General features: G+C 39.1%; 1 protein-coding gene across 1 annotated transcript; it reads right to left on the bottom strand.

Moving 5' to 3' along the window:
• Positions 1-1712: 1712 nt before the first annotated feature.
• Positions 1713-7090, bottom strand: id4 (inhibitor of DNA binding 4). The gene is made up of 3 exons (XM_036973025.1): positions 6476-7090; positions 5321-5378; positions 1713-2354 (listed from the first exon to the last, which is right to left on the bottom strand). Exons 1-2 carry the CDS (start codon positions 6854-6856, stop codon positions 5334-5336), a joined length of 426 nt encoding a protein of 141 aa, XP_036828920.1. The 5' UTR covers positions 6857-7090; the 3' UTR covers positions 1713-2354; positions 5321-5333.
• Between the last annotated feature and the right edge of the window lie 4695 nt (positions 7091-11785).

The following is an 11785-nucleotide window of genomic DNA, read 5'->3' as shown; positions in this document are numbered from 1 at the left end:
ATATATCAACAATACGCTGAAATATAACAACAATACTCTGAAATATAACAACAAAACGCTGAAATATAACAACAATACATTGAAATATAACAACAATACGCTGAAATATAACAACAATACGCTGAAATATAACAACAATACGCTGAAATATAACAACAATACGCTGAAATATAACAACAATACGCTGAAATATAACAACAATACGCTGAAATATAACAACAATACGCTGAAATATAACAACAATACGCTGAAATATAACAACAATACGCTGAAATATAACAACAATACGCTGAAATATAACAACAATACGCTGAAATATAACAACAATACGCTGAAATATAACAACAATACGCTGAAATATAACAACAATACGCTGAAATATAACAACAATACGCTGAAATATAACAACAATACGCTGAAATATAACAACAATACGCTGAAATATAACAACAATACGCTGAAATATAACAACAATACGCTGAAATATAACAACAATACGCTGAAATATAACAACAATACGCTGAAATATAAATATAACAACAATACGCTGAAATATAACAACAATACATTGAAATATAACAACAATACGCTGAAATATAACAACAATACGCTGAAATATAACAACAATACGCTGAAATATAACAACAATACGCTGAAATATAACAACAATACGCTGAAATATAACAACAATACGCTGAAATATAACAACAATACGCTGAAATATAACAACAATACGCTGAAATATAACAACAATACGCTGAAATATAACAACAATACGCTGAAATATAACAACAATACGCTGAAATATAACAACAATACGCTGAAATATAACAACAATACGCTGAAATATAACAACAATACGCTGAAATATAACAACAATACGCTGAAATATAACAACAATACATTGAAATATAACAACAATACGCTGAAATATAACAACAATACGCTGAAATATAACAACAATACGCTGAAATATAACAACAATACGCTGAAATATAACAACAATACGCTGAAATATAACAACAACACGCTGAAATATAACAACAATACGCTGAAATATAACAACAATACGCTGAAATATAAATATAACAACAATACGCTGAAATATAACAACAATACATTGAAATATAACAACAATACGCTGAAATATAACAACAATACGCTGAAATATAACAACAATACGCTGAAATATAACAACAATACGCTGAAATATAACAACAATACGCTGAAATATAACAACAATACGCTGAAATATAACAACAATACGCTGAAATATAACAACAATACCCTGAAATATAACAACAATACGCTGAAATATAACAACAATACGCTGAAATAGAACAACAATACGCTGAAATATAACAACAATACGCTGAAATATAACAACAATACGCTGAAATATAACAACAATACGCTGAAATATAACAACAATACGCTGAAATATAACAACAATACGCTGAAATATAACAACAATACGCTGAAATAGAACAACAATACGCTGAAATATAACAACAATACGCTGAAATATAACAACAATACGCTGAAATAGAACAACAATACGCTGAAATAGAACAACAATACGCTGAAATATAACAACAATACGCTGAAATAGAACAACAATACGCTGAAATATAACTCTGCAAAATGAACTGCTGTGGAGAGTTTATTCACAAAACATCTTGAAGTATTAATATTGAATCAAAAACACATTATTTACATGTCAAAAGGTTTTTAATAAAAATATCTTATAATTACAATAGTCTTTTTGAGGATAATAGATATTTTCTTCCACCTAGAGCATCTGTTTCTACATAGACAATCTGAAGTGTCTCCAGCCATTTGTTCCCCTTTACAATAGGAAACATGTTGATTTCAGGGAAAAACCTTGTTCGACACAAATCATCTATTTTAAACAATAGATGGCAAAACATGGACAGTTATATTCCTGTTTAGTAAAGTTCCACACTGTTGGCTTGAGTTATTTTTATTTTAGAAACCGGTATTTGTCACATTTTATAAACTGGGATTTGTCGTTCAACAAGCTCTAGTTTCTAGCGAGACCTCACAACAACAAGGGATTCTTCACTCACCCTTTCAGGTTGTACTTGTATTTGACATATACAGTTAAGTAATGGGTCAGTTGAACGTAGCAGGCTTTAGTTTGTTTCTAATAGACGTGTTATAAATATGTTTTTATTTGCCCGTCGTAGGTTCTCCAGCAGGGGGAGGGGGGGGGGATCCCCCTGTGTGATAAAGCTTCGTGTGGCTGGCTGAGATTCCCTGGCTGGAGGCTGAGGCTGTGCTGGCTGTGGACTGGAGCAGCTCTGCTCTCAGCTCTGCTCTGCTCTGCACACCTGTGGACAGAATGAATAGATGGGGTGTGTGAACGGTCTGCTCCAGACTGACTGGCGCCGTCAACACAACACAGGGCTTCATCAACAAGCCAAAACAAACGGACCGGCTCAGACAACTGACTTCCAGTATACCGTAAACACAGCTGCCTGTCAGCCTGCCTGCCTGCCTGTCTGTCTGTCTGCCTGTCTGTCTGTCTGCCTACGTACCTCCCTGCCTGTCTGTCTGTCTGTCTGTCTGCCTGCCTGCCTGTCAGCCTGCTTGTCTGTCTGCCTGTCAACCTGTCTGGGTCTCAGAGCCTTCCAGCTAACCTAACCAGGCCTGTCTGGGTCTCAGAGCCTTCCAGCTAACCTAACCAGGCCTGTCTGGGTCTCAGAGCCTTCCAGCTAACCTAACCAGGCCTGTCTGGGTCTCAGAGCCTTCCAGCTAACCTAACCAGGCCTGTCTGGGTCTCAGAGCCTTCCAGCTAACCTAACCAGGCTCTGCTCCTCATTTACAGGCAGATGACCTATAACCCTCTGCTTGGAACGTTGCTACACAAGAGGACAGTTATTGTGCAACACACAGCTGGCTCCTGGGTGTTGTCAATAATCAGGTTACTCAATGACACTCTGTCTACTGCTACTGCAAGTCACAGTTTAATAGCTGAAACCACAGCAACAACACTACTACCACTCATAATAATAATACTGCTACTACTCATAATAATAACAATAATATTAATAATAATAATATTACTAGTACTACTCAATAACAACAGTACTCCTACTATTACTCATAATAATAATAACACTAATAATACTACTGCTACTATTACTCATAATAATAATAACACTAATAATAATACTGCTACTATTACTCATAATAATAATAACACTAATAATAATACTGCTACTATTACTCATAATAATATTTACAATAATTATAATACTACCGCTACTATTACTCATAATAATAATAACACTAATAATAATACTGCCACTATTACTCATAATAATAATAACACCAATAATAATACTGCTACTATTACTCATAATAATATTTACAATAATTATAATACTACCGCAACTATTACTCATAATAATAATAACACTAATAATAATACTGCTACTATTACTCATAATAATAATAACACTAATAATACTACTGCTACTATTACTCATAATAATAATAACACTAATAATAATACTACTACTATTACTCATAATAATATTTACAATAATTATAATACCTCTACTATCACTCATAATAATAATAACACTAATAATAATACTGCTACTATTACTCATAATAATAATAACACTAATAATAATACTGCTACTATTACTCATAATAATATTTACAATAATTATAATACTACTGCTACTATTACTCATAATAATAATAACACTAATTATAATACTGCTACTATTACTCATAATAAGATTTACAATAATTATAATACTACTGCTACTATTACTCATAATAATAATAACACTAATTATAATACTGCTACTATTACTCATAATAATATTTACAATAATTATAATACTACCGCTACTATTACTCATAATAATAATAACACTAATAATCCTACTGCTACTATTACTCATAATAACAATAATACTAATAATACTGATAGTACTACTTAATAATAATAATAATACTAATACATCTGCTACTACTACCCATAATAATAATACTACTAGTACTAACCATAATAATAATACTGTTGGTACTACCCATAATAATAATACTGTTGGTACTACCCATTATAATAATTCTACTAGTACTACCCATAATAATAATATTAGTACTACCCATAATAATAATACTACTAGCACTACCCATAATACTAATACTGCTACTACTACCCATAATAATAATTATACTAGTACTACCCATAATAATAATACTGCTAATACTACTCACAATAATAATAATATTGCTAGTACTACTCATAATAATACTGCTAGTACTACTCATAATAATAATACTGCGAGTACTACCCATAATAATAATATTGCTAGTACTACCCATAATAATAATACTGTGAGTACTACCCATAATAATAATACTGCGAGTACTACTCAAAATAATAATACTGTTGGTACTACTCACAATAATAATACTAGTAGTACTACTCATAATAATACTACTGCTAGTACTACTCGTAATAATAATACTGCTAGTACTACTCACATTAATAATAATACTACTAGTACTACGCATAATAATAATACTGCTAGTACTACTCATAATAATACTAATACTACTAGTACTACTCATAATAATAATACTGCTAGTACTACTCATAATAATATTAATACTGCTAGTACTACTCATAATAACACTACTGGTACTACTCGCAATAATACTAATACTGCTAGTACTACTCTCAATCATACTAATACTACTAGTACTACTCATAATAATAATAATACTGCTAGTACCACCCATACTAATAATACTGCTGGTGCTACTCATAATAATAATACTGCTAATACTACTCATAATAACACTAATACTACTAGTACTACTCATAATAATAATAATACTACTAGTACCACCCATAATAATAATACTTCTGGTGCTACTCATAATAATAATACTGCTAATACTACTCATAATAATACTAATACTGCTAGTACTACTCATAATAATAATAATAATACTACTAGTACCACCCATAATAATAATACTGCTGGTGCTACTCATAATAATAATACTGCTAATACTACTCATAATAATACTAATACTGCTAGTACTACTCATAATAATAATAATAATACTAGTACCACCCATAATAATAATACTGCTGGTGCTACTCATAATAATACTAATACTGCTAGTACTACTCATAATAATACTAATACTACTAGTACTACTCATAATAATACTAATCCAGGTGAATTCAAGGTATATCTCATTGAAGAGACAACACAGATTGTGAAGCAGATTTAAACCAGAACAATAGGATCCTACTCACCATTGGCCATTTCTCAGCGACACAAAACTGAGTCGTCCTTTTTGCCTGTTGACATCCTCTGAAATAAGGGAAAAGATAATGAATACTACCTGACAGTTTATGAGTCAGGTAAGGTGACACAAACCACGAGCTATACAGAGAATGAACCAGTGTTGACTACATGACATCACAGCAGGACCACAACACAACTTATCATCTGATCTGAGAGCATCACAGCAGGACCACAACACAACTTATCATCTGATCTGAGAGCATCACAGCAGGACCACAACTTATCATCTGATCTGAGAGCATCACAGCAGGACCACAACACAACTTATCATCTGATCTGAGAGCATCACAGCAGGACCACAACACAACTTATCATCTGATCTGAGAGCATCACAGCAGGACCACAACACAACTTATCATCTGATCTGAGAGCATCACAGCAGGACCACAGACTCCTTCACCTCATGCACAGGGGTCCTGTCTTTCACATGCACCAACCACTGCCACTAGAAATGACGTATTATGCCTTTCAATAACATGTGTCTCTGTCAATACGATGTTTCAATAACGTGTCTCTGTCAATACGATGTTTCAATAACATGTGTCTCTGTCAATACGATGTTTCAATAACATGTGTCTCTGTCAATAGATGTCTCAATAACATGTGTCTCTGTCAATACGATGTTTCAATAACATGTGTCTCTGCCAATACGATGTTTCAATAACATGTGTCTCTGCCAATACGATGTCTCAATAACATGTGTCTCTGTCAATACGATGTCTCAATAACATGTGTCTCTGTCAATACGATGTCTCAATAACATGTGTCTCTGTCAATAGATGTTCCAATAACATGTGTCTCTGCCAATACGATGTCTCAATAACATGTGTCTCTGTCAATACGATGTTTCAATAACATGTGTTTCTGCCAATATGGTGTTTTCCACAAGAACATAAACAAGGCCATTTGTTATTCTACAATACAGGAGTCTCCTGACTTGAAAAGGACAACGCCACTGATACACACCACCCATTCTATATATAGTCTTCTGGACCATCCCACTGGGCACACACTGGTTGAATCAACGTTGTTTCCACGTCATTTCATTGTTGAACCAACGTGGAAGAGACGTTGAATTGACGTCTTGTGCCATTGCTTCTTACCTGGTGGTCTGTGTTGAGAACCGTTAGTGGTGTCCGGTTAGAGGCTGGGGACGGCGGGCACATCCCCGTCATGGTCCCCGTCTGTTGTTTCAGGAGAGAAGGGTGCGTCTCCAGCGCGAGCTGCAGGTCCAAGATGTAATCTATGACGTGCTGAAGGATCTCCACTTTGCTGACTTTCTTATCCTGCGGTATGGTGGGTACGAGGCGCTTGAGGCGACTGTAACACTGGTTCATATCGTCCTGCAGACACAGCTGCTCTTCTTCCTGCAACCTAGACCGAGCGATGTTCAGGCTGTGATCCGAGAGGTAGTGTAAAGAAAGCTCGTTGCCGCTGCTGCTTGAGGTATCCTTCTGGGAGCGGACGGGAGTAGTAGCCTTCATTTCGGTAATAACGCACCCGTACGGCGGGGGTTGAGAGAAAACAATCACTGGTGCCAAATACCGGAGATTATATGTAGGCGATGAAGATGGCTATGACCGAAGTAAAAGCCAAACTACCAAAAGAAAACGGTCGACAAAAAAATGTTTCAAAAGTAGTAGATTTTATTCTGTCAACATCCCGTGGACCAGTCGGTTCTACTTCACCAAGCACCGCGTGAAGAATGAATAGATTCCGTTCACTTATATGGGAAGGGGAGGCGCCGGCGCGCTGCTGGTTGACAGCACCGGAGAGAAACTGGTCAATCACGAGCCGCCCGGTGCCCATGATGGAACAACACCACCCTATAGAAATGCGTGCCTGCCTCTGCGCTGCGGAGGGTGACGCCTGTCGAAGGTTTGTGTGTGTGTGTGTGTGTGTGTGTGTGTGTGTGTGTGTGTGTGTGTTCGATATATAAAATATAATCAGTAAGGAGGCCGGAGCATTTGAAATATAAAATGCAATAATTCTGTGTAAACTGATTATCATCGTTCACTTAAAATATATATTTCTATTTTATATATCTTGTACATGAAATCAACGTGTTTATGTCATACACAAGATACATCAGGGAGCAAAATGTGAAATGCTTCTAGCCAGCTACCTCTCAACAGGGCAGTGAATTGCTTCTTGCCAGCTACCTCTCAACAGGGCAGTGAAATGCTTCTTGCCAGCTACCTCTCAACAGGGCAGTGAATTGCTTCTTGCCAGCTACCTCTCAACAGGGCAGTGAAATGCTTCTTGCCAGCTACCTCTCAACAGGGCAGTGAAATGCTTCTTGCCAGCTACCTCTCAACAGGGCAGTGAAATGCTTCTTGCCAGCTACCTCTCAACAGTGCAGTAAAATGCTTCTTGCCAGCTACCTCTCAACAGGGCAGTGAAATGCTTCTTGCCAGCTACCTCTCAACAGGGCAGTGAAATGCTTCTTGCCAGCTACCTCTCAACAGGGCAGTAAAAGGCTTCTTGCCAGCTACCTCTCAACAGGGCAGAGAAATGCTTCTTGCCAGCTACCTCTCAACAGTGCAGTGAAATGCTTCTTGCCAGCTACCTCTCAACAGGGCAGTGAAATGCTTCTAGCCAGCTACCTCTCAACAGGGCAGTGAATTGCTTCTTGCCAGCTACCTCTCAACAGGGCAGTGAAATGCTTCTTGCCAGCTACCTCTCAACAGGGCAGTGAAATGCTTCTTGCCAGCTACCTCTCAACAGGGCAGTGAAATGCTTCTAGCCAGCTACCTCTCAACAGTGCAGTAAAATGCTTCTTGCCAGCTACCTCTCAACAGTGCAGAGAAATGCTTCTTGCCAGCTACCTCTCAACAGTGCAGTGAAATGCTTCTTGCCAGCTACCTCTCAACAGGGCAGTGAAATGCTTCTTGCCAGCTACCTCTCAACAGGGCAGTGAAATGCTTCTAGCCAGCTACCTCTCAACAGTGCAGTAAAATGCTTCTTGCCAGCTACCTCTCAACAGTGCAGAGAAATGCTTCTTGCCAGCTACCTCTCAACAGTGCAGTGAAATGCTTCTTGCCAGCTACCTCTCAACAGGGCAGTGAAATGCTTCTAGCCAGCTACCTCTCAACAGGGCAGTGAAATGCTTCTTGCCAGCTACCTCTCAACAGTGAAATAATAAAGAAGAACAAAAGTAAATCTAATAACAAACACAATTAGGTGAATGTTATAATGTTATTAAAATGATAACCTACATGAATATCATTGAATAGTCTATAGCACTCAGCTTCTATTCATAGATGAGCATGAACTACAGACTTCTGGCCTGAATGCCTTCAAAACCAACCACTAGGGGCCAGAAGTGGAACCAACCAAGTCATTATTATTGGAGAACCAACCAAGTCATTATTATTGGAGGACCAACCAAGTCATTATTATTGGAGGACCAATCAAGTCATTATTATTGGAGGACCAACCAAGTCATTATTATTGGAGGACCAATCAAGTCATTATTATTGGAGAACCAACCAAGTCATTATTATTGGAGAACCAACCAAGTCATTATTATTGGAGGACCAAGTAATTATTATTGGAGAACCAACCAAGTCATTATTATTGGAGAACCAACCAAGTCATTATTATTGGAGGACCAAGTCATTATTATTGGAGGACCAATCAAGTCATTATTATTGGAGGACCAAGTCATTATTATTGGAGGACCAATCAAGTCATTATTATTGGAGGACCAACCAAGTCATTATTATTGGAGAACCAACCAAGTCATTATTATTGGAGGACCAACCAAGTCATTATTATTGGAGGACCAACCAAGTCATTATTATTGGAGGACCAAGTCATTATTATTGGAGAACCAACCAAGTCATTATTATTGGAGAACCAACCAAGTCATTATTATTGGAGGACCAAGTAATTATTATTGGAGAACCAACCAAGTCATTATTATTGGAGAACCAACCAAGTCATTATTATTGGAGAACCAACCAAGTCATTATTATTGGAGGACCAATCAAGTCATTATTATTGGAGGACCAACCAAGTCATTATTATTGGAGAACCAACCAAGTCATTATTATTGGAGAACCAACCAAGTCATTATTATTGGAGAACCAACCAAGTCATTATTATTGGAGAACCAACCAAGTCATTATTATTGGAGAACCAACCAAGTCATTATTATTGGAGGACCAACCAAGTCATTATTATTGGAGGACCAAGTCATTATTATTGGAGGACCAATCAAGTCATTATTATTGGAGGACCAACCAAGTCATTATTATTGGAGAACCAACCAAGTCATTATTATTGGAGAACCAACCAAGTCATTATTATTGGAGGACCAACCAAGTCATTATTATTGGAGAACCAACCAAGTCATTATTATTGGAGGAACAACCAAGTCATTATTATTGGAGGACCAACCAAGTCATTATTATTGGAGGACCAGGAGACATCCCATCTGAGGTGAAAGGTGACAGAGTGGTGTTGGACAGACCAGGAGACATCCCATCTGAGGTGAAAGGTGACAGAGTGGTGTTGGACAGACCAGGAGACATCCCATCTGAGGTGAAAGGTGACAGAGCTAGAGAGGTGTTGGTCAGACCAGGAGACATCCCATCTGAGGTGAAAGGTGCCAGAGAGGTGTTTGTCAGACCAGGAGACATCCCATCTGAGGTGAAAGGTGCCAGAGAGGTGTTTGTCAGACCAGGAGACATCCCGGAAATCGGTCTTCTGTTGTAAATGTCTGTGGTGTCTGAACGGTTTGACCTACGAACTATTGTGACCCCTTCTATGGAAAGAGGAGACTCACGAACACCATGAGTGTTCGACCCCACAAGTGTCACATGACTCATCTGAAGGTAACCAGTTAAAAACTAATAGAAAAAAACTAATAGAAGTACGAGGGTATTTTTGTGCCTACCCCAATTTTGTTTTTAAATATGTGTAAAACTTTTAAAAGTATTTCCTGAATGTTTCTCTCTCTCTCTCTCTCTCTCTCTCTCTCTCTCTCTCTCTCTATCTCTCTCTCCCTCTCTCTCTCTCTCTCTCCCTCTCTCTCTATCTCTCTCTCTCTCTCTCTCTCTCTCTCTCTCTCTCTCTCTCTCTCTCTCTCTTTCTCTTTCTCTTTCTCTTTCTCTTTCTCTTTCTCAGATACCCACTGCAGTGCACAGGTGCTTCCAGCGTCCATGCAGTGTTTTGGGACGTTATTGGATACAGTATCAAGTGTATCATATCAGATCTTCTGGGACTGAAACAGCATTATTAGGAATAGTTAGTTTCAATATCTTCAATGGGAGTTTCTCAAACCTCCGCAGCTATGAGTTTCAGCTCCCAGTATGGTGGTGTGGGTTAACACTGTGGACTCTCCCAGTGGTGTGGGTTAACACTGTGGACTCTCCCAGTGTGGTGTGGGTTAACACTGTGGACTCTTCTAGTATGGTGGTGTGGTGTGGGTTAACACTGTGGACTCTCCCAGTGTGGTGGTGTGGTGTGGGTTAACACTGTGGACTCTCCCAGTGTGGTGGTGTGGTGTGGGTTAACACTGTGGACTCTCCCAGTGTGGTGGTGTGGGTTAACACTGTGGACTCTCCCAGTATGGTGGTGTGGTGTGGGTTAACACTGTGGACTCTCCCAGTGTGGTGGTGTGGGTTAACACTGTGGACTCTCCCAGTGTGGTGGTGTGGTGTGGGTTAACACTGTGGACTCTCCCAGTGGTGTGGGTTAACACTGTGGACTCTCCCTGTGTGGTGGTGTGGTGTGGGTTAACACTGTGGACTCTCCCAGTGTGGTGGTGTGGGTTAACACTGTGGACTCTCCCAGTGTGGTGGTGTGGTGTGGGTTAACACTGTGGACTCTCCCAGTGGTGTGGGTTAACACTGTGGACTCTCCCAGTATGGTGGTGTGGTGTGGGTTAACACTGTGGATTCTCCCAGTGTGGTGGTGTGGGTTAACACTGTGGACTCTCCCAGTGTGGTGGTGTGGTGTGGGTTAACACTGTGGACTCTCCCAGTGTGGTGGTGTGGTGTGGGTTAACACTGTGGACTCTCCCAGTGTGGTGGTGTGGGTTAACACTGTGGACTCTCCCAGTGTGGTGGTTTGGTGTGGGTTAACACTGTGGACTCTCCCAGTGTGGTGGTGTGGTGTGGGTTAACACTGTGGACTCTCCCAGTGTGGTGGTGTGGGTTAACACTGTGGACTCTCCCAGTGTGGTGGTGTGGTGTGGGTTAACACTGTGGACTCTCCCAGTGTGGTGGTGTGGTGTGGGTTAACACTGTGGACTCTCCCAGTATGGTGGTGTGGGTTAACACTGTGGACTCTCCCAGTGTGGTGGTGTCGTGTGGGTTAACACTGTGGACTCTCCCAGTGTGGTGGTGTGGGTTAACACTGTGGACTCTCCCAGTATGGTGGTGTGGTGTGGGTTAACACTGTGG

The sequence above is a fragment of the Oncorhynchus mykiss genome, unplaced genomic scaffold (assembly GCF_013265735.2).
Source record: "Oncorhynchus mykiss isolate Arlee unplaced genomic scaffold, USDA_OmykA_1.1 un_scaffold_218, whole genome shotgun sequence".
NCBI lineage: Eukaryota > Metazoa > Chordata > Actinopteri > Salmoniformes > Salmonidae > Oncorhynchus > Oncorhynchus mykiss.
This window is presented reverse-complemented; position numbering and strand designations above follow the sequence as displayed.

What these genes read in the sequence shown, in the direction of transcription:
- id4 (XM_036973025.1), bottom strand. Translation starts at nt 6,856, where the DNA reads ATGAAGGCTACTACTCCCGTCCGCTCCCAGAAGGATACCTCAAGCAGC. An exon ending in TTCTCAACACAGACCACCAG is followed by an intron (nt 5,379 to 6,475) that starts GTAAGAAGCAAT and finishes CCCTTATTTCAG; the next exon opens with AGGATGTCAACAGGCAAAAA.